Source organism: Lepus europaeus, chromosome 19 (assembly GCF_033115175.1).
Source record: "Lepus europaeus isolate LE1 chromosome 19, mLepTim1.pri, whole genome shotgun sequence".
Taxonomy (NCBI): domain Eukaryota; kingdom Metazoa; phylum Chordata; class Mammalia; order Lagomorpha; family Leporidae; genus Lepus; species Lepus europaeus.
Genome location: NC_084845.1, coordinates 69,827,093 through 69,848,906, shown reverse-complemented (window position 1 = coordinate 69,848,906; position 21,814 = coordinate 69,827,093). Strand labels below are relative to the sequence as shown.

The 21,814-nt window shown below is 67.0% G+C and overlaps 1 protein-coding gene across 2 annotated transcripts in view; it reads left to right on the top strand.

Annotated features, from left to right (window-relative positions):
- The first annotated feature begins 732 nt into the window (after positions 1 to 732).
- C19H16orf74 (chromosome 19 C16orf74 homolog) overlaps positions 733 to 21,814 on the top strand; it is a 35,537-nt gene continuing 14,455 nt past the window's right edge. Inside the window, exons 1-2 of one of the 2 annotated variants that reach the window (XM_062176858.1) lie at positions 733 to 806; positions 17,514 to 17,551. In XM_062176858.1, coding sequence (XP_062032842.1) covers positions 17,524 to 17,551 — 28 coding nt within the window. In that variant the 5' untranslated portion in view covers positions 733 to 806; positions 17,514 to 17,523. Of the gene's footprint in view, positions 807 to 11,872; positions 11,924 to 17,513; positions 17,552 to 21,814 lie in introns of those variants that run through there. The other variant, XM_062176857.1, reaches the window with a different exon arrangement.

Sequence of the window (21,814 nt, the reverse complement as noted above, 5' to 3'; positions counted from 1 at the left end):
GTCACTGAGTTGTATACTTCAAAGTTGGGCGGGGGGGGGGGGTGTTAGGGTCTGTGAGTTTTATATGAAAATAAAAAAAAATAGTGGAGCCTCAGGAAGGGAAATCTGGGAAGGGGGAAAGGGCCCCCCGTTTCCCTCCCTCTGCCGTGGCGGGCCTCGTCCTGGCCCACGGAGCCACACTCTGCCTTTCCCCGCTGAGGTTTGGCCTCGGCTAAGGCCGCGGGCAGAGGGGCATGTGGGGAGGCTCACAGGGGTCGCTGGAGCTCCACCGTCAGCGCACCCAACCACCCTGGGAATGCCGTGCTGCCACGGGCATGGGCTGGCACCCTCAGCTCGAGCGGGTTTGAGGCATCTGATTGCCAGCAGTGTCCCCGTCAGTGGATGGAAGCCACTTCCCGAATTTCCCACCGTGGGTCCCATGGCACCTCGCCCCCCAAGCTCCCCCCACGCCACCCCAATCACAGACCCCAGAGCACCCCCTCCCCCCGGGAAGTGTGCTCCCTCTCCCTCCCCGTGGCCCCCGCTCCTGTGGAGGCGCCGGCTGGCCCAGCCCACTAACCCGCGGCAGACACCCGGCATCTGAAGCCGGGATTAAAGCTCCCGAAGCCACGGGGCAATGGCGAGTCCTGAGCTTAAGGATAATTTCCCTTCTCTGCAGAGGCCGGGCATTAGTCCCGACGGGCAGAGTCCCGAGGAGCAGGGAGCGGCCACAGCCCGGATGGCCACCCCAGAAGAGCCAGCACCTGTCCCTAGCCTGCGCGAGGTCCCGGAGACTCCAAACGGCCGCTGACCTGCTGTCCCCAGAGGTAGGAGGAGGCGGTGGGTCCGGGTGTGGAGGCCCTGGTCCTGGGTGTCCGGGGTGGCGCCCCCTCCTCTGCCCACGCCCCACCCCGCCGCGCCCTGGGCGTGCTGGCACTTCCCGGGCCTCGGTGAGTGCTGTAGACGCCTCTGGCGTGCCCGTCGTGCCGCCGGCTATGAGATGGATTCCGCGGCGAGCTGGCACAGTGGGCGGGCAGGTCATCTCTCCCGCTGCTGGCTGGCAGGGCCCGAGGGCAGCCAGGGTGCACCGGCCGCTCAGCACCCCTGCTCGCAGCCTGGGAGTCTCTGCACAGGGCTGTGCCCCCTCCCCTTCTCTGCCCCGGCAGCTGAGCTCCCTGGCTCGGGGCCCCCCGACCCCGAAGCCACGCTCCCAGTGGACTAGCCCTGGAGCTGGGAGACCCCGAGCGGGGGCTCTTGGCTGTGAGGTCCTCCGCAGGCTCTCAGAAGCCCCCTGACTGCGGGGTACATGGGGCACCTCCGTCTCCCAGACAGGCTCAGCCGTGCGCACCCACAGCTGGGGGGCTCAGCCTGCCTCTCGGGAGGATTAGCCCGGGCCCTGAGTGCCGGCAGGGCCTTGGCACCTGTGGCCTTTAAAATTAACTTGGAGCCTCTGGAAAGAAAAGAACAGGAGCCGGGATTGGGGCGGGGGCTGGCGGAGCTCAGATCCTGGGCCCACTGCTCAACTCGCTGCTGCCCTGGGCAGCCTCACGGCCCTGCGCCCTGTGGGGTGGGGGTAAGAGCCAGCGCCTGCCTGATCAGGCAGCTTCCCCGTGCCTGGCGCAGTCAGCGCTCGGTCGGCGCCTGCGACGGGGGCTGGCTCAAGGCCGCCGTTCCCAGACCCTGCCTGCCCTCCTGCCTCTCAGACACAGGAGCCGAGGCCCAGGTCCATCAGGCGACTTTCTCCAGGTCGTGCATTGTCTTATTTCTGGGAAGCGTTTCAGACAGGAAATTGTGGGGGACAGGTTAACACGCACCTGCACCCGTGCACCTGCCAATCTGAGCCTTTGGCCCTGTGTGCTTCGGCTTTCCAGGGAGAAAACGTGGCGGTGAGCCCCGCTCTGTCCTCCTCTCTGGTCCCCCCGTCTCTCCCCCTTCCCTGAGGCCACGTCTGTCGATGCCACGGGCCTCCCTCCCATCGTGACGTGTGGACTCTGCCGAGACACTTGTGCCCATGTCACGTGTACTCCTCTCCCACCCAACGTGCTCTGCTGTCCTCCCCAGTGGGCACGCGCGTGTCCAGCTCTGAGCGTGGCTGCTGCGTGGTCTGACATGGTAGGAGTTGGTGGTAACAAGGCGTGCCGCGATCCTCTGGTGCCCTTTATTTCCAAGTTCCCAGCTTCACGCCCCGTGGCGCCGTGGTGCGGTGAACACTGGTGCGCCCACCTCCTCAGGCTCCTGTGTGGGAGCTCCCACCTGTAGGTGGAGTTGCTGGGCCCTGCGGATGAGCTTCTTCTGGGCCGTCACCACGCTGTCCCCCAGAGCGGGTACCGGGGGAGCTGCTGCGCCTCGGCGCACCAGCCAGCACCGGCTCTCTCCGTTTTGCCCTCTGATGGGCGTGGAGTGGAGCCGCCCGTGGCTCATCTGGCAAGTGCTCCCTGCACCTGCAGCCCGCCGGGCGCTGTGCCCTGACAGCGGCAGCAGGAAAGAGGTGCTGCACAGGCCCTCTGCCCGCGCACCCTGAGCACTGCTGGGCCCCGTCTTCCACCCCAGCTGTTTCCAGGTGTGCTCCCCCTGCCCGTGACACGGAGACCCCCTCGGTCCAGGGCTGGGTGCTCGTGGGTCTGTGTCCCCAGATCTGTGCTGGCCAGTAGGGCAGCCACCAGCCAGGGGCGGCTCTGGGGCCCCTGCAGCCCGGCTGGCCTGTGTGGAGATGCGCTTTCCGCAGGAAATACGCAGCGACTTTCGACGCCCTGGGGCAAAGAGAGCGAGTGTGAAGTGCCTGACAGCCTTCCAGTTTCATCGCCGTCGCGTTCGGACGGGGTCTGGGTGACCCGGGCTGAGTGACAGGCGTTCTTGCTGTGAGCGTCTCCTCTCCTCTGCCTCTTTCACACGTCTGCGACATCGCACGTGATGTGGCTCCTTCCTGTCGGGCCCCGGACCTCGCAGGCCTGGTGCCTCACAGCAGGTGCCCAGCGAGGTTTGGTGGATGGACAGGCAGGTGGACGGATGATGGACAGGTGGAAGGAAGGACAGACAGACGGGCAGATGGATGGATGGATGGACGCACGGGTGGGCAGAGGGACGGACAGGTGGGTGGATGGGAGGACAGAGCAATAAATGTACAAGTGACCAGACGTTTGAGAACGGTAAGCACGGTGACTCGGGCGTGGCTAGCCCTGCCCTGGTGTTTTGCCTGCGTAAGGAGCCTGTTTCCTTGAGGGGAGCCCAGAGGGCGTCCTCCCCCCCCCTTCCCCTCCCCCTCTCCCCCTCCCCCTCCCCTCACCGCTCAGGAAGTCCGAGTGGGCTGCAGGGCCATCCTCCCTCTGGGCAGGGCCCGTGGAGACACTCAGGCTCCCCAGGGAGGCAGCATCCTACGGTACAGCCCAGGCCCCACCGGTGCCGCCTCCTTGTGTTCGCCAAGGCCCGTGGGGGCCAGGCCGCACTGCTGAGGGCTCCCGGCCTGCACAAGGGACCTCAGGGAAGGAGAACGCCAAAGCTGCTCCGAGCCTCGGCACCGCGCCCAGGCCGGCTCCGGCAGGGGCCTGCGCTCCCCGGCGACGAGAAAGGGTCGCCGTGAGGCTGCCGGGGTGGCGGCTCCCTGAGCGAGCTCGGCTGCTGACCGCGCCCCTTCCGGGCCCCGGAGCCGCCGGGACGCTGGCCTGCGCTGGGGGCAGCCCTGGGCGCAGCCACGCTCCCCTTCCCAGCCTTCGCCCACTGGAATCTCCGGGGAATTCTGTCACTTGAGTCCAGGCTCCCGGTGGCTGAACCCCTTTAAGCACTGCGCCGAGCACTCGGTAATGGTTCTGGAGGGACGCGCTCCACGGTGCACACAGCCGTGAGGCTGGCCTGTGGCCCAGCCGGCCTGCCGGCCCCTCCACCGCTGTCCCCGCGGCCTGGCCTTTGGGCCTCGGTCTCCTTGTCACAGCTCCCCTCCCTCTTTCTCTGCTGCAGGCCCAGCAGCTCTGGCTTCTCCCGCGTCAGGCCCTACCCTTCCACAGCCCACCGGGGCCACACAGAGCCGGGACAGCCCAGCCCGACCCGGGACGCGGGACACAGGGCAACGGTGGAGGTGGCGCCTAGGTGCTGGGCTCCGGGCCCTTCTCCACCCACCTGCTGCCTCCCAGTGCTGTCCAGGCATGGACAGGCGAGCTGTGTCCCGGAGGACAGCGGACCGGCCCTCCCAGGACACGTCCTGCAACAGATTCCCCAGGCATCCCAGAGTTCCCCTGGCTTAGCCTCCAAGATGACTCCCTGGGCAGACAGGAGAGTCCTGTGAGACTGAGAGCTGGGAGCCGCTCCCCCGCCCCACAATGCTCTGTGCCCTGGGCCCCACTCGTGCCCCCGGCCTGTCCCCTCGCCGTCTCCATGCCTGTGGCCTTCAGCCCAGGCCAACGTCTGCTTTTCAGATCGCAATCCAGAGCCCAGCAGGGCACGCAGCCTGAAATACCATTTGTTCTGGAACCTTCTTGGCTTTCCACTGGCACGCTGGCACACCTCTGAGATCCCGCGGGCTCCTTTCCAGACCTCTGCCATGAGGCGGCTGCCACTACAAGGCAAATCACACCGTCTCCGTTTCCGGCACACACAGTGTTGTGTGCACACTCTGCCCTGGTGTGTTAAGTGTGCGATAGTGTTAAGTCTTTATTTTTTTTAAGATGTACTTATTTATTTGAAAGTCAGAGTTAGAGGGAGACACACAGAGAGAGAGGTCTTCCATCTGCTGGGTCACTCCCCTGGTGGCTACAACGACCAGGGCTGGGCCAGGCTGAAGCCAGGAGCCAGGAGCTTCCTGCAGGTCTCCCACGTGGGTGCAGGGGCCCAAGGACTTGGGCCATCCTCCACTGCTTTCCCAGATGCAATAGCAGGGAGCTGGATAGGAAGCGGAGCAGCCGGGACTCGAACCGGCGCCCTTATGGGATGCTGGCGCTGCAGGCAGAGACTTAACCCTCTGTGCCACAGCCAGCCAGCCGTCATATTTTGAAAGGAATGTGTAGTTCTGAGCGGTGGGCTCCACAAGGGCTACAGTTCTCAGCGAGCCCGGCTGTAGGCAGGTGCACCATCGCTGGGCTTCATCGTGCCGTCTCGGAGCACGGGCAGGCAGATTAGGGATGTCCGCGCGGCCTTTCCTCCCCGTGCCCGGCTGTCCCATCTCGCCGGAATCTGCTGTCCGTGGCGTGAGTGTCGCTGGACCTCCCACGTCAGCACTGCGGCTGCCCCTCGCATGTCTGTCACGGAGACGGCCCCCTCCCCGGAGCCTCGCGAACCCACCTCGCTGTTTGCAGCTTCCTCCCATGTCTCGGCCTTCACAGAAGTGGAGCCGGCTGGGACCGTGTCCTGGGCGTGGTGGAGGGGACACCGTGGGTGCTGGCACCCCGCCAACACGGTGAAGCTCGCGAGGACAGTTTTCCTCTCCCTGTCTTAAGTAAACCTCAGGTAGCTTCCCTTTGTTTTTCTGGGTTTTTTCGTTGTTGTTTTGTTTTGCTTTGTCTTTTAATTTTTGGACATACAGAGCAGAATCAGGAGGCCCCAGCCCCACCCTACCGGAACGTTCCGGAGGGGCTCTGTGACAGCAAGGGTTAGGTCCCCCATGTCCCCACGGCACAGTTGCACGTGGTGCCACACCACGCCCCTCCTCACCTGGAGGTCCTTCCGCACCGGAGTCCTTGGGTTTGCTGTGGGCAGGGGAGTGGGAGGGTTCCTTTTCCAAACTGGACGTGTTTTAGGCTCCCAGAGAGCCCACTGGCCCAGGCCTCATCTGCCCCCTGTGGCACCCAGGTTTCTCTGCACCCCACGCCCAGACCGCTCTGCTGGCAGCAAGCAGTCAGGGTTCCAGGCTGTCCCTCTTGTTGCCAGTGCCTCCCGGGCTGCCATTGTCACTGAGCTGACCCCAGCGTGGCTCCAGGCCTGTCTGGTCCCCCTGCTCGGGTACAGCCGGCCCAGCTCCTAAGCCAGAGTTCAAGAGACGGAGAGAGACTGGTTCACTTCCCACATGGCTGTAACAGCTAGGGCTGAGCCAGGAGCTTCTTCTGGGTCTCCCACGTGGGTGCAGGGGCCCAAGCACTTGGGCCATCCTCCACTGGTTTCCCAGGCCACAGCAGGGAGCCGGATCAGAAGTGCAGCAGCCGGGACTCGAACCACTGCCCACATGTGATGCCGGCACTGCAGACAGCAACTTTACCGGCCGCCCCTCAGCACCGACCCCAACGTGGCTTCTGATCCCCATGCAGTCCAGCCCATGGGGGCCTCTGGCAGTTCACGGTCCCCCCAGAGCCCGGCTTCCCCTCTGCACAGCCGTGCCTCTCCGTCACCCTCCCCTGCCTGCTCCGCTCCACTTCGCCCTCTGCTCGCCCGCTGCTTCCGCCTTTCAGCTTCCTCCTTCTTCTTTTTCTTTTTTTTTTTTAATTTTTGACAGACAGAGTGGACAGTGAGAGAGAGAGACAGAGAGAAAGGTCTTCCTTTTGCCATTGGTTTACCCTCCAATGGCCGCTGTGGCCGGCGCATCACGCTGATCCGAAGCCAGGGGCCAGGTGCTTCTCCTGGTCTCCCATGGGGTGCAGGACCCAAGGACTTGGGCCATCCTCCACTGCCTTCCCGGGCCACAGTAGAGAGCTGGACTGGAAGAGGGGCAACCGGGACAGAATCTGGCGCCCCAACCGGGACTAGAACCCGGTGTGCCGGCGCCGCAAGGCGGAGGATTAGCCTAGTGAGCCGCGGCGCCGGCCCTAAGCTTCCTTCTTCTTTCCCACCCCACCCCTGCAGAAGGCAGCCTCGTCCCCGCCCACCACCGCCTCCCCAGGGCGCTCGCGGCCACTCCTTGGAGGTGTTGCCATGGCGACTGGGGGGCAGCAGCTCAGCGGACAGTTGGCCTGCACCAGTTCTGTAACGGCCATGAATTTCCTTCTGTGGCTCCGACGGCCCCTAGCGTGCTCTGTGTCGCTGTGTGTCCGTCTCTTCTGGACACTTGGCATAAACAGTCGCCGGACACGCAGCCTCTCGCGACCGGCTTTCGTTCTGTGCCACGTCTCCGAGGCGTGTCCCACACCCTGGCACGGCCCAAGAGCGAGCTGTGGCGTGGACTTAGATCTGCTGCGCCGGCCCCTGGAGGTGATGGGTTGTAAACGCCCCACTCTCTAAGCGTCGGCCCCCCGTCTCCCACAGAGGCTGCCCCTTCGCAGGGTCCTGGTGGCAGCGTGCAGGGCTTCGACGTCCGTGCTGGCGCTCGGTGCCGGCCTCTGCTTTTCGGCACTCACAGGCACCGCACGCGCCTCCAGCACCGGCTCCCCGGCTTCGGCTCGCACCTCCCCGGGCAGGAAGGGCGCCGAGCGTGGCCACATGCACGCCTTCTTTCCGGAACTCCGCAGACCTCTTGCCCGGGCTGCAGATGGGTTTTTTGCCTCTTGGTCGCTGAGTTCCAGGTTCTTCCTGTGTTCCGGTCCCACGTCTTTAAGGGGAGAGTTGAGGTGCGAGTGTCTTCTCCCAGGCTGTGGCTCGCCATGTCATTTTCTTAGTGGTGCCTGTTGGGTTTTTTTTTTTTTCCGACGAAGAAGCCAGCGATGCTCCCAGGGTCCCTCCGCAGTGGAGGACGCTGGCTGGCGCAGCCTGGGGCTCCCTTCTGCTGTGCCTGCCACACCCGGGTGGCCCCTGATGCCCACCGTGGGTCACTCTCCTCCATCACGTGCCCTCAGGGGCACAGGCACCAGGGCGGGTGCTCCTGGCTAGACCTGGCTGGGCGAGGACCACGGCTGTGTCACCCACTCGCACTAGGCTTGCACAAGTGACGACAGCGCTCCGGGCATCGGCTGCCTGCTCTGCAAAAGGGAGATAAAAATAGCAGCGGCCCGCGAGGTCCGTGCAGCCAGCCCTTGTCACGGCGCCTGGCGCCTACGCAGGTCGCCGGCCCTCGTCCGGCCCTCGCGGACTCACGGTGACACGCATTTCTCCCACGGTTGTCCCCCGCCCACACACACGTCCTCGGAGTGGCCGCTGCACACCCAGCCCAGGGCTGACAACCTGACACTAGGCTGAGGACTCCCCTGAGGTTTCCCGGCCGGGTGAGGGGCGCGGGATCAGGACCCCAAGGAAGGGGAAGGGAGGCCCAGTCCGCTGCCGACAGCCAGGCAGCCCTGCGTGACGCTGCTCAGTGATGCTGCAGCTGCCGCGCCCGGGGGCTCAGAGCCAAGGGAGACAGTCACTGCCACTCCCGGGGCGGGGATGCCAGGCCTTTGAGGAGCTCTGAGGAGGGGGCGCCTCAGCCTCTGCAGGGTGGGGCTGGCACTGGTGGCCCCTGGCCCCCAGCTTGTGGGGCCTCTCAGGGCCTGCATTTCCCTTTAAACATTTCTTTAGGGAATTTTCAAATAGGAACACGGAGAGGAGACATCGTGAGAACCCCCGGCGGTGCCCGTGTCGCGGCCAGCCTGGCCCATCCTCCCAGCCGCTGGGCACACGCCGGGCACCGTGGCATTCATCTCTGAACGCCCTCAGGGTGGGTACGGGCACACATGCCCACACCAGGGCTGCCCCAGGAAGACAGGCGCCACCAGCTCCGTAGCGCCGGGTCCTAAGCCACGTCACCCCTCTGCGCCCCGTCTCCTCTGTAGAGCGGGTCCTGGCGCCGTTCAAACCCCAAAGTCAGGATGGGAGGAGGGGAGAGACGGGCTGGGAGGCGCTAGCACGGGGCACAGAGTGTCTGCGGCCACGGGCTTCTTCAGGGAGACCCGGGGCACTCCTGTTCTCGGTAGACATCCGAAACAGTGCTGAGTCCAGGGCAGCCAAGGCTGGCTCAGCCCGCTGCTTTGCTGTCACTTAAGGAGGCCAGAGGAAGCCGTTACCGCCCACGCCGATGCTTCCCCAGGGCCCAGCCTCAGCCACCCACTGCTGTGTAACAAAAGACCCCAACCTCTGGGGCTCCCGACAGCCACCATTTCCTTTCCGTCCCAGTTCTGTGGCGTGGCCTGGCGGTACTAGGACAACTCCTGACCCTGGCTGGGACTCACACCACCGGACGCGGCTCACGCGGGTCGGACGTCCAAGCTGGCTCCCGCACACGCTGGGTGGGGGGCTGGGGGCTCGGCTGCACTGTCCTCAGAGCCAGGCCCGCCCTGTGGCCAGGGCCGCTCGGCCCTTCAGGCTAGCACGGTAACCTGCCTTCCACCGGGCCACTGGTGAACAACAGAGATTCACTGCTCCCACCTGCGGAGGCTGGGGAGTCGGAGCGGGAGACGGCACTCGGCCAGTGCCTGCCGAGGAGGGGAGGCGGGAGGCAGGTCCTCCCTGGACCCAGCCTATTCCACTGGGGAGTCAATTTCTCCCTGGCGGGGTCGGGGCGAGGCCTCCACAGCCCCTCCCAGGAGCCCGCAGGCAGCCTGGAACCTGTCCCATCCCACCGGCTGCCCAGGCTCAGGGCCAGCCCCGACTCCAGTGGTGGGGGACACACCTTCCTCCCTATGGGGAGGTCAGGCATTAGTGGTCTTAACCTACACCTTGCTCGGAACAGGGTTGTGGGATACAGTCGTGCCACAAGCAGGGAGCTAACTGTGGGCACAGGCGTGACACCCTGGGCCGAGCCCCTCCAGAGGGCCGTGGCCGGGTGCTGCCTCGGCAGTGGGAGGTCCTGCCCTCGTGCCAGCAAGTGTCGAGGCTTCTGGCATCCAAGCTGCCACCCCGCGTCGGTGGCAGGGCCAGCCTGCTCCCAGCTGCTGGTCACAGCAGCCGCTCGGCTGCCCTCCCGTGGCTCCCCAGCAGCCCTGCTGGCTTGGCATCCTGGCTCACGGCCTCCCCGGGCAGGGCCTGGCATCTGCTTCATGGTCCCCCCCTCACCCCCCGGGAACCCGAGGACTTGGATTCTCCGCTCATGCATGCAAACCTCCCTTCATTCTGCAAGTGGTCAGAGACGCCTGCCTCGGGTCCCCGCAGGCCGCCAGGCTTGCTCAGAGCTGCCGGAGGGGCTGACTGGGCAGGGCGGGGGCCGGGGCCGGAGCCGGGGCCAGGGCCATGGCCATCGCCATCCTGTGCTGTTCCCTGAGCCCAGACCTCCCCGGGGCAGCTCTCCCTGCCAATGCTTCCTCGCCACTGCCTCCGGGTCTCTCTCCCCCACCCCAGCCCTGCGTGGCCCCCAGCTCTGCTCCATGTCTGTGTCCTTGACCCTCACAGAGCAGCGTCCAGGAGAGCCAGGTCCTCAGGGCCTGGCCGTGCCAGGCACACAGAGGGACCCCAGGGGCGGGGGTGGGGGCGGGGTGCTCCTGGCCTTCTCCTCCTTCCTCAGCGGGCACAGGGGCCCTGGGACCGAGAGGGGGCATGTGGGGCTCAGGAGACAGTGGCCTGACAGTCACCCCCGGGGTCCTACACCTAAAGGAACCTCACTCTCCCACCTGCTCCCCTGGAGCACATGGGACTCTGACCAGAGGCGGCTGTGGGGCCACGGGCTGCCTAGTGTCCAGGGTCTGGGGCTCAGCGCTCCCTGCTATTCCCCCCCCCCCCAACCAGCCCAGGTGGGCTCTGCTGGGCTCCCGCCCCGTCACTGCAGACTTCCTGTCCTCTAAACCTGGGCCCTACCTGGAGCAATGCAGTGAGAACCGGGCAAGGCTGGCCCGACTGTTTGCCTCACAGGTTTTGTTAACCTACAGGTGAGCTGCTGGGGGATTCTAGCAGCTCTCGGGACCGGGGAGCCCCTGGGACAGCTGGCTGTGTCTGGAGATGGGTTTTGGTTGTCACGATTTTGGGGGGCGCTGCTCCACACCCCACAGCCCACAAGGGTCCCCCACGCAGAGACGCACAAACTCCCCATGTCCAGGGCCAGCCCTGTGGCGGAGGACAGACTAGGGGCTCCTTCCGTGCCCGTCTCAGCCCGTGCCACACCTTCCCTACCTCCCCTGGGGCACCCTGTCCCCTCCCCTGCTCTGTTAGGGGTAGGAGAGCCCAGGAGTGCAGACAGGACCCAGGCGGAGGTGACCGGTGCCCTGGGGGAGGAGGACCTAACTGTCCCTCCCAGGGTTGTCACGGGCAGGCGCTGGGGAGACCCTTACTCCTGTCAACAAAGGAGGCCTACAGCCAGGCTGACTCCCCCAGCCCCGAGGAGGGGGCCGCCTGGGGGGTGCTCTTCCCTGGGGCTTCCTCGCGACTCCATTGCTGCCCTTGGAGGGGACGGTTTGGACCCCACAGCTGCCTTGGGGACGGACAGGTGTGCAGGACCCTCTTGGTTCCTGTGGGAGCTGATGAGTCCCGCAGACTCCTGAGGGGCTGGGGCACCAGGGGGACCTCAGGGGGTTTTAATCAAACACCCACACAAGTGTCAAAGGCCAGTGGCCCCCAAGGGAATAGGCGCCTGCCCCCACCACGCAGGGCTGGGGGGTGCGAACAAGGCCCACCCAGGTGGTTCCCTGTGGCCACACCCCCAGTTCATTCCCAGAATTGGGGTGCAGAGGGGGAGGGCGTAGCTAAAGGGCAGACCCCCACCCCAGGGAAGCGGCTGGCTGACCACAGGGCCATCTGCCCCCTGCTCTGTCCCCAGGGACCACGCCAGGGGGCGGAGGACGGGGAGATGTGGAGCCGCCCCTCCCCACAGCAGGGCCCCTGCATGGGGGGAGTCCCGGCGCCCCGTTTCGCCACCCCGGGCCGAGGGGCTCGCGGCGGAGAGCCGGCCCAGCCACGGCCCAAACTTTTCCCGGCTCCCCCAGGGCGGGTAGGCGGGGGCGGGCGGCCCGGCAGGCGGGGCGGGGCGGGGCGGGCAGCCGCGGCGCCGCCCTCCAGGTGCGGGGCGGGGGCCGGAGGCGGGCGCGCGGCGGCGGCGGCGGCGGCCGGGGAGTGCCGGCCGGGCCATGACCCCCGCTGCTCTCTCTCGCAGGCTCGTCGCCGCGGCCCCCAGCGCCCGGCCGCCCGCCCCGCCTGCAGCGTCCGGCCAGGCCCCGTGCGCCCCGGGCGCGGCGCGGCTGTGAGCCCACAGGAAGCGGTGAGTGCCCGGCCCCGCGCCGCCCACCCCACCCCCTGCTGGAAGACGCGCGCCCGCCCTGCCCCAGCCGCAGCCGCGCGCTGTCCACGCCCCGTGGGCTTCCGCGGCGGGAGGGCGCGGCCCCGCCAGGGCCGGGGGCCCGGGGGGCGGGGCGGGGGCCCGGGGCCGGGCGTCGCCCCGCTCCTCGCAGACTTTGCCGCGGACACGCGGGCCTGGGGAGAGTTGGCCCCTGCGCGGCGGGGGTGTGTCCGCGCGCGCGCGCGCCTGCGGCCCCCCCAGCCCGCACCTGGCTCCGGCGCCCGCTCGGCCCCCTCGGAGGGCGGGGCGGGAGGCCTCGGCGGGAGCCATTTCCCCTCATCCAGGATTTCAGAATGTATTATTTATGAGCCGCCGCACTTAGGGGGCCCCGGGGCTCCCAGGGCATCAAAGCCGCTTTGCAAACGCAAAGGGCACCCGCGCGGTTCCCCGCGCCGCCTCGGCTGCTGAGCTCGGCGGAACCGCGGGGCGGCCGGCGCAGGTGCGGGACCCGCTGCTCCCCAGGGGCGGGCGGGGGCGGGGCCGGCGCTGCCACTTGGGCTGGGAGACCCAGGCGGGCCGAGCGCCCCCGGAACCTCAGGGGGCCCGATGGAACACGCACCCCCATTGCACAGATGCGGAAGCTGAGGCAGGGAGGCCCCTGCCCTGCCCTGGGCTGAGCTGCTTCCAGCAGCGCCCCCTCCCCGGGCCGGGCCACACCCACCCCGGGCTGGGAGGGAGCCAGTATTTATGGAAAGACTTAATCCCAGCCGGCCCCAAGGAGGCTGGCCGGCTCCTAATCCCCCTGGAAGCACCTTCCACCGGTGGGCACACCGGGGGCGGGGGAGTTCCCCAGGCTTAGGGCAGCTCTGGAGAGGAGTGGGAGGGGCGGTTCAGGCTGGCCAGGGAGGAGGTGCCCACGCGGTGTTTTCACACACACACACACCCCCCCCAGCAGGGGCAGGTGCTGCTCATTGTCCCCAGTGAAGGGTGAGGAAGCAGTGCCCACCTGCAGCGAGAGGCGCTTCCCCAGGGTGGGTGCAGCCCTGGCGCTGGGGCCACCTCGTGCCCCCCGCCCACATGGTTAGGGGGGTAAGGGGTGGCATGCCCGGGGAGGTGGCCACCCTGTCGCCGGCCCCCAGGGCTACCCAGGGTAGACCACTCCGTGCTCCTTGGTTTCCCTTTTTCTTCTCTCATTCCTAAACATTGTTACTGACAGCATTCAGAAAGGGGGCGGTGGGCAGGGGCAGGTGCAGCCCAAGCTCAGGGGAGGCGGGGGTGGTGCCTGCCCCCCTTTCTGTTGGTGAGAGGCTGTGGCCAGCGGGGCGCTCCTGTGGCGAAGCCTGAAGTTGGCGCCCAGGAAGCAGCAGGGCCCGCAGCCTGTTCCCACGCGGTGCCGGGGCCGGAGTGGCAGGAATCTAGTGCTGTTGCAGAGTGTGCCGAGGTGCCGGGCGGCGCCTGCCCCTGGGCAGAACCTGGCGCTGGCTCCGCCCACCTGGGCAGGCGGGCACATTCCTGAGCTGGGTTCGCCTGGCCTCACCTCCTCCTTGAAGGAGGTCTTTGTGCAGGAGGCAGAGGGCAGGGCTGGGAGGTGCCTCTGCAGGGACCCAGAGGAGACCTGGCTTCTGGCCGGCCTGCCCTTCGCTCTGTCCCCTCCCTGGACCGCAGGGTCAGCAAACACAGGTGAAGCCACACAGCTGAATTTAACTGCACGTGGACCACAGATGAGGAGCACGTTCCACGGGCACCCCGGGCGGGTTGGCTTTTTAAGATTTATTTGAGGGGCCAGTGCCGTGGCTCACTTGGCTAATCCTCCGCCTGCGGCGCCAGCATCCCATCTGGGCACTGGGTTCTAGTCCCAGTTGCTCCTCTTCCAGTCCAGCTCTCTGCTGTGGCCCGGGAGGGCAGTGGAGGATGGCCCAAGTGCTTGGGGCCCTGCACCCGCATGGGGGACCAGGAGGAAGCACCTGGCTCTTGGCTTCAGATTGGCGCAGCGCCAGCCGTAGCAGCCCTTTTGGGGGGTAAACCAATGGAAGGAAGACCTACCTCTCTGTCTCTCTCTCTCACTGTCTAACTCTGTCAAAAAAAAAAAAAAGATTTATTTGAAAGGCAGAGTTAGAGAGAGAGATCTTCCATCTGCTGGTTCACTCCCTAGATGGCCGCAAAGATTGGACCCGGGCTGTTCCGAAGCCAGGAGCCTCTCCCGGGTCTGCTGTGTGAGTGCAGGGCTCAAGCACTAGGGCCGCCGTCTGCTGCTTTCCCGGGCGCATTAGCAGGGAGCTGGATCGGAGTGGAGCAGCCAGGACTGGAACTGGTGCCCACATGACAGCTGGTGGCTTAACCGCCTGCACCACAGGGCCAGCCCTGCACCCTGTGTTCAACCTTGCAGCTCCATCTCTGTCTACCACCAGCTCCGGGTTTGTAGGATCCATTCCCAGGGGGGTACCTCAACCCTGGGGCTCTCGGTGAGCCGCCATGGGCCACACACGTGGTACCTGGGGGGACTCTGCAGACACGGGGTCCCTCCGGCCCCCAGGTAGGCTCTGTGTCCTGTTGGCCTGGAAACCTGTAGGGAGCAGGCTGGCGTGCACACACACACACACACACCCAAGGCTGCTGCCTGTGGAACCACCCCCGCCCCTTGAGCTGCCTGTCCCTCCTGGGAGCTGAGCTGGGCCTGGGCCTAGCAGAGGCCTGTGGCCTGGCCTCACCGCAGCTCAGAGCAGGACGAACCACCGCAGGAGGAAGTGTCTTTAAAGCCGCCCGTCCCTCTCCCCAGAGAGGATCCCCATTTGGTGCTGGGGAGTCTCACCCGGGTGCCAGGAAGCACGCGTTGTCCTGGGAGCTGTCGTGATCTGCCATTTCGGGGGGGCACAGCGTGGGAGGGGACTTTCACAGCCCTGCAGGTGTGGACAGCTAACCACCACCTCGCCCCCGGGTGCTCTCCTGCGCCCAGCCCAGCCAGGGACACCCCCTCCCGCGCCCTCTTTCTGCTTACGAAGATGAGGTGTCTGCCGGTAACGCACGCAAACATGGAGCCGCAGCACAGGCACCGGCTCAGCCGCCCACCAGGGCCCTCGGAAGCCGCTCACCATAGGAGGGGCGGGGGGAACTTCCCCTGGTAGACGCCATCAGGGCTCAGGGCAGCGGTCCTTGCAGCCCTCGGGCCGCTGAGACCAGAGCCAGGTGTCTCCCGGCTGAAACGGCGGCCATGATGACGCTTAAGGTCAAAGCCCCTGCCCACCGTGAGGGCTCACGGATGCAGAGTGGGGGTGCACGCCCCCCAGTCCGAGGGCCTTCTCTGCAGGGGCCAGCCCAGGCCCCACCGGGAGGGGCCGGGGCTCCCTGGTGCAGCAGGCCACGCCATGGCATGGGACCACACCGTGGGGCGCCCTGGTGGTCCCCCGGTGCCACTGCCCTACGGTAGTCCCCAGCCGCAGAATCACGCTGGTGACGCAGGGGCCCTGCTCTGGAGGCTGGTGGCATCACGCTGGTCCTGGGGACAGAGCGCAGCACCTCACACTGCCTGAGCTGACACAGTACCCTCCTCCTCCTCCTGGGTTGTCCCTAGGGGGAGGCAGCCAGCAGGGCGCAGGAAGCTCAGACCCCCCCTGGGAGTTTTAGAAACCGGGCCGAGAGTTGCTGTCATGGACGGGACCACCCTGACGCTGTGTCCGCCTGGCCCTGGCTCAGCTCTGGTCCCCCAGGGTCACCAGGACCCAGGCCGGGGCCACGCTTGGTCCCCGTCCTCCTGTCTCCTCCCGTCCTGTTTGTCCGTCTGTCCTCCCTCCTTCCCCGGGGTGTTCAGGTTACAAGCGAGCGAGTTTGGGACAAAGCCCATCAACCCAGACGAGCCTTCTGGGAGCCAGTGCCCTGGTCCCTAGACAGCGTCCCCGGCCAGGTCGCAGAAGCTGCCGGGAGAGCAAGACTGCACCCTGTGCCGTGCCGGGGGCCTGTGCGTCTGCCGGGCCGCCCATTGCTGTCCTCTTTGTGAGCTGTTTCTTTGCAGCCAGGGCATTTCTCGAATCTCTGCCGTGCGCCTGCACCGAGCCCTCTCCTGACACACACTCTGGCTCCTGGCCGTGGCTCCGTGGGCCATGAGTCCGGCATCCCCACTTTACAGATGAGAAAAGTGGAGTCCTGGAGGCAGGAAGCTGCCTGCGGGCAAACACCGCTGTGCCGCTCAGCCAGGACGGCGACCAGGACGGGGACCATGGTCCCCTGCACCCCCCTCCCCCCCATCAGCTCCAACTCCCAGCTCGGACCCTCTCCCAGTGGACGCCCCGGGCCCTCCCGCACTTGCACCATCCCCACCCCAGCCACCGTCCCCGTGTTCAAGAACCCCTGGACGCCATTAAAATGCCAGTTCTGGCTCCAGGGCCTGGGCGGGGCCGGGACGGGCTGGGGTCCCCTGCTGTCCCCAGCCACCCAGCCAGCCTGCAGCCCTCTGGGACGTGAGCTTGCTCCTTGGCATGACGTCCCCGGAGCAGCAGTCCGCAGGATCGCTCGCTCCAGGGCCCGCCCCCATCCAGCCCACCCTGGGGACCGCGGCCTCATCCCCGGACCTCTGCAGTCCCTTCCTGCTTCCTGGGAGGCTCCTCCCTGCTTGGCTCTCCCCGGCCCGGGCCCCCCAGGCCCCTGCTTGTCTGTCTGTCCTGCCGCTGTGAACTATGTCCGTTGCAAGGCGATGGCCCGTTTGGTTCTTACCCACCTGTTACTTTGGGTCCTCCGAGACCACATGCCGGCGTGAGAAATATTAGGGAACCAGGACCTCCCTGGAGCTGGAGGGGGTGGGCAGGAGCATCCTGGGCTGCTGTCTGGCGAGGGAGAGCTGCCCATGGAAGGGGTCCTGGTCCCCTGCACCCCCCCCTCCCCCGACCTGACTCCAAGTCCAGCCCGGAGGCGACGGAGCCCAGCGTCCCGTGAGGCTCTGGGGGAAGCAGGAGCCCTCCTTTCCACAGGGCCTGCCCAGCCTTAGCCCAGTGGGTTCACGCCCGGCCCCATGACTCCGGTGAGTGCGAGGCCTCGGCAGGGGACGCTGCCTCCCCCAGCCTCGACGCCGCCGCAGCACCCTCGCGGCGTGGTTCAGAGGTGGCTTCCTCATCGGTCACTCAGAACTGCAAGGACACGTTCCGTCCTGCAGGGACGTGGCGGGAACCCTGGCTGGAAGTGTGTTAATGTCCCATGGGCCGGGGCTGGGCACCCCTCAGAGCAGGATCTGTGTTTTAAACCAGGGGCAGCCATGCTGGGCTCTGGGCCACCCCCACAGCCCAGCACGAGGACCCTGCTGTCCCCAGCACCGACCAAACGCCCTGCAGCCCCTGGAAGGAGCACCCTGGCCGTGCACCTGGCTTTGAGGTGCCTGAGCGTGGCGGCCGTCACAGCCCCTGACTCTGAGCAAATGCGGCCCAGATGTAGCCGGCAGGCGCCGCGACCTCTCGGCCGGCAATTCCTCTCCGCCACTGTTTCCTGTTGTGCACCCACCAGGGCCGGGGCGGGGGCTTGGCCACGCGTGGCCAGGGCAAAACAAGCCCCGCCCGCCCGCCCGCCCTCTGAGCCTCTCCTCTCTCCGCAGGCCTGCCGACATGGGGCTGAAGCTGTCCTGCCTGTCAGGTAAGGCCAGCCCCGCCCTGGCCCCGCCCCCGGCTGGGGAGGGTGGGGGAAGGTGGGGTGCAGGCCTGCCTCACTGCCCCGGTGCCCGGCAGGCGCTCTGTAGGTGCTTGCTCGGAGTGCTCCCCCAGGCCTGCCTTTGAGTGACAGGGAGGGCGCCCCAGCGTGCTCCCCCCAAGAAGATAACCCGGGCTGCCCAGAGGAACAGCAGGAGGCCGGGGAAGCAGCCAGGCTCACGTGGGGCCTCCTGTCACCCCTGCAGGGCGGAGGACGGGGCAGGAGGGAGAACGCAGACCGCTGGGGGTACTGCAGGTGCTGGGGAGACAGTCCAGCCTCCAGACTGAGCGCCGGACCTTTCCGTCCAGCGCCTGGATGACCCTGAGGCCCCTCAGCCCAGCGTGACCCACCCAGGGCCTCTTGGTCCTCAGGGACACTTGCTACAGCCCCCACCCCACCCCTGCTCTACCCTGCAACCTGGGAGGAGCGCCGACAGCTCTTGGGCCAGGGGCCGCAGGCCCACCAACCCCTACCCCATCTGCGGGCTGCCTCCGTCCGGCGGCCCTGGCCTCGCTCTCACGCCTTCCAGTGCATCATCCTCCAAGCTCCCCGCCTGCTCCGTGTGGCCGTGGCCGTGGCCGGGCTGGGGCGTGGCAGCCGGGCTCCGAGCCTTGCTGCTGACCTCAGCCTCCTCCCCGGCGCTCAGCCGCCCGCTGCCCTTTCACACCGTGCCCTCTGCGCTGGTCCAGGCGTGTCCTCCCCCAGGGGCACTCACCGCCCCCGCCCGCAGAGAGCTGTCCAGGCGTGGAGCTGGGACTCAGACGGGCTGCGTTTGAGTTCTGGCGTCACCACCGCTACCGCGGCCCCTGGATTCTGTGCCTCCATTGCCTCGTGTGGTGCCCGGCGCCCGGCGCTCAGCCCCGTGGCTGTAGCACCACCCTCAGCTTCACCGTTCTTGCATCAGATGGCCGCACACTCTGTAGCCCGTCCGGGGAGTGGTAGGCAGGCAAGGCTGGTTCTGGTTGTGAGCCGTGGTAACTGGCCCTGGCGACCGCGAGCCAGGAGGCTACGGGGAGGCTGCAGAAGTGAGGGGAGGAGAGGCGGAAGGGGCCCAGCAGGCTGGGTGACCCCGGTTCCCACCACCCCCAGAACCAGTTCCAGGACAGCATCCGATTGGCCCAGTTAGGTCTTGGGCCCGCCCCCTTGGCCAACGAGGCGGGGCGTTTGAAAGACAGCTCCTCCTGTGGGCGGAGCAGGGTTGTTGGGAAGGTGGCAGGAGAGGAGCAAGCAGCCCAGGTCCCTCCAGGGCCTGGCCCCTCGGCCACTGCAGGCTGAGCCCTGGGAGAGTGGGGAGGCGTTTGTTGACTGAGGCTGTGAGTGGTGGAGGTTGATCTCGGGCGTGGCCAGCGGTTGGCGGGCTGAGGTGGGTGTGAGCCCTGGAAGCCTCGGGCCTCCCTCCTCTGGGTGCCAGCTTTGTGCGTGGGGGTTTTCCTGTGATGACGGCAGAGCGTGCCCCTGCGCCATTCGGTGCGCGGTTCCGTGGCCGTACGTCCCCTCACACTGCCAAGCCGCCACCACCGTGTGCAGCTCCAGAACGAACCTGCCGTGGCCGCCCGTGGAGACGGTGCCCGCGCATGGAGACGGTGCCGCACGTGGAGACGGTGCCCGCGCATGGAGACGGTGCCGCGCGTGGAGACTGTGGCTGTGCATGGAGACAGTGCCCACGCGTGGAGACCATGGCCCATGTGGAGACCGTGCCAATGTGTGGAGACCATGGCCTGTGTGTGGGGACCATGCCGGCGCATGGAGACCGTGCCCGGGCATGGAAACTGTGGCTGTATGTGGAGACGGTGCCCGCGCGTGGAGACGGTGCCCATGTGTGGAGATGGTGCCTGTGCGTGGAGACCATGGCCCGTGTGGAGATGGTGCTCGCCCGTGGAGACCGTGCCCATGTGTGGAGACTGTGGCTGTGTGTGGAGACCGTGCCCGCGCATGGAGACGGTGCCGCGCGTGGAGACTGTGGCTGTGCATGGAGACAGTGCCCGCGCATGGAGACCATGGCCCGTGTGTGGGGACCATGCCGGTGCCTGGAGACTGTGCCCACGCGTGGAGACAGTGCCGCGCGTGGAGACAGTGTCGCACGTGGAGACTGTGGCTGTGCATGGAGACAGTGCCCACGCATGGAGACCATGGCCCATGTGGAGACTGTGCCAATGTGTGGAGACCATGGCCTGTGTGTGGGGACCATGCCGGCGCGTGGAGAATGTGCCCGGGCATGGAAACTGTGGCTGTATGTGGAGACGGTGCCCGCGCGTGGAGACGGTGCCGCGCGTGGAGACTGTGGCTGTGCATGGAGACAGTGCCCACGCATGGAGACCATGGCCCGTGTGGAGACCATGGCCTGTGTGTGGGGACCATGGCCTGTGTGTGGGGACCATGCCGGCGCGTGGAGACCGTGCCCGGGCATGGAAACTGTGGGTGTATGTGGAGACGGTGCCCGCGCGTGGAGACGGTGCCCGTGTGTGGAGATGGTGCCGCGCGTGGAGACCATGGCCCGTGTGGAGACCGTGCCAATGTGTGGAGACCATGGCCTGTGTGTGGGGACCATGCCGGCGCGTGGAGACCGTGCCTGGGCATGGAAACTGTGGCTGTATGTGGAGACGGTGCCCGCGCGTGGAGACAGTGCCCGTGTGTGGAGATGGTGCCGCGCGTGGAGACCATGGCCCGTGTGGAGATGGTGCTCACCCGTGGAGACCGTGCCCATGTGTGGAGACTGTGCCTGTGCGTGGAGATGGTACCTGCCCGTGGAGACAGTGCCCACGCGTGGAGACCATGGCCCGTGTGGAGACGGTGCCCGTGGAGACAGTGCCCGCGCGTGGAGACCATGGCCCGTGTGGAGACGGTGCCCGTGCATGGAGACCGTGCCCATGTGTGGAGACTGTGCCTGTGCGTGGAGATGGTACCTGCCCGTGGAGACAGTGCCCGCGCGTGGAGACCATGGCCCGTGTGGAGACGGTGCCCGTGGAGACAGTGCCCGCGCGTGGAGACCATGGCCCGTGTGGAGACGGTGCCCACGCGTGGAGACCGTGCCCATGTGTGGGGACCATGCTGGCACCTGGAGACCGTGCCCACGCGTGGAGACCGTGCCCATGTGTGGGGACCATGCTGGCACCTGGAGACCGTGCCCACGCGTGGAGACCGTGCCCACGGATGCTGACTCCGCCCTCGCAGCCCCGGGAGCTCACACTGGTGGAGCCCCAGTGTCTGTCCTGCGTGTCCTCCGGTCCGTCCACGGAGGAGCTCAGGTCACTGCCCCTCCCTTTTTGTGGCTGGGTAGCGTTCTCTCTGGTGGAGAGGCCCTGGGCGCCGGCCATTCACCTGTCGCTGGGCACTCGGGCCGTGTCGTGTTCTGCTGTCTGACGGAGGTGTCTCCCAGGCCACTTCCCTCTGGCCCAGCCGGGGGCTCAGCCAGGGGTGGACCTGGGAAATACACTCCGCCGCCCCCCCCCCCCCCACGGCCAGGACTGAGGGCTCACAAGGGCCTGGGCTGCTCAGGGTGGGCAGGGGGAGCCCGCGGTGCCGGGAGAGGCCGGCTCGTGCGTCTCTCATCGCCAGCTGTGTGCCGCCAGCCTCCAGCCCACCACACCCGCCCAGCCCTGGTGTCTGGAGAGACGAGGCCCACACAGGCATGGGTGCCACGGAGGGCACAGAGCCCTGCACTCTGCACTTGAAGCGAGTGGGGACCAGGCCTCCCTGGGTGACACCACAGCTCTGCCTGTGCTGCCTATACGGCTTCACGCGGCTGCCCGCAGCACCGAGCCCAGGCCTGCGCAGGTCCACGCGCAGGTCACTGTCCTCGGGCTGGGAGCGCGCGGGGCTCCCCGGGGCGGCCTCATGCTGACTCTTCTCCTCCCTGACCATAGGGCTCCGTCCGGCGCACTGCCTTGTGGGTAATACCATATCAAACACCTGGCATTCTGGTTTCTTAAATTGTTACTCCTTAGGGTACGTTCTGTGAATCAGAGAGACAGGGTCACAAGCTAGGCCGATGTGGCTAACTGACCGGGGACTCGGAGCCCGGCCGCTCTCCGCGGTTCACGCACCCGTCTCCGGCGCGAGCCCTGAGCAGGCCTGGTTTGCAGAGGCCCTGAGAGATGGTGCCGTTTGCTTGGAGCCACGCAGCTTTGACCCACGTGGGCGCTGGACCCGATGGCGGCTTCCAGAGGCCTCGCTGTAGCCGTCGTCACCGTCCCCTCCCCCCCGCCTGCT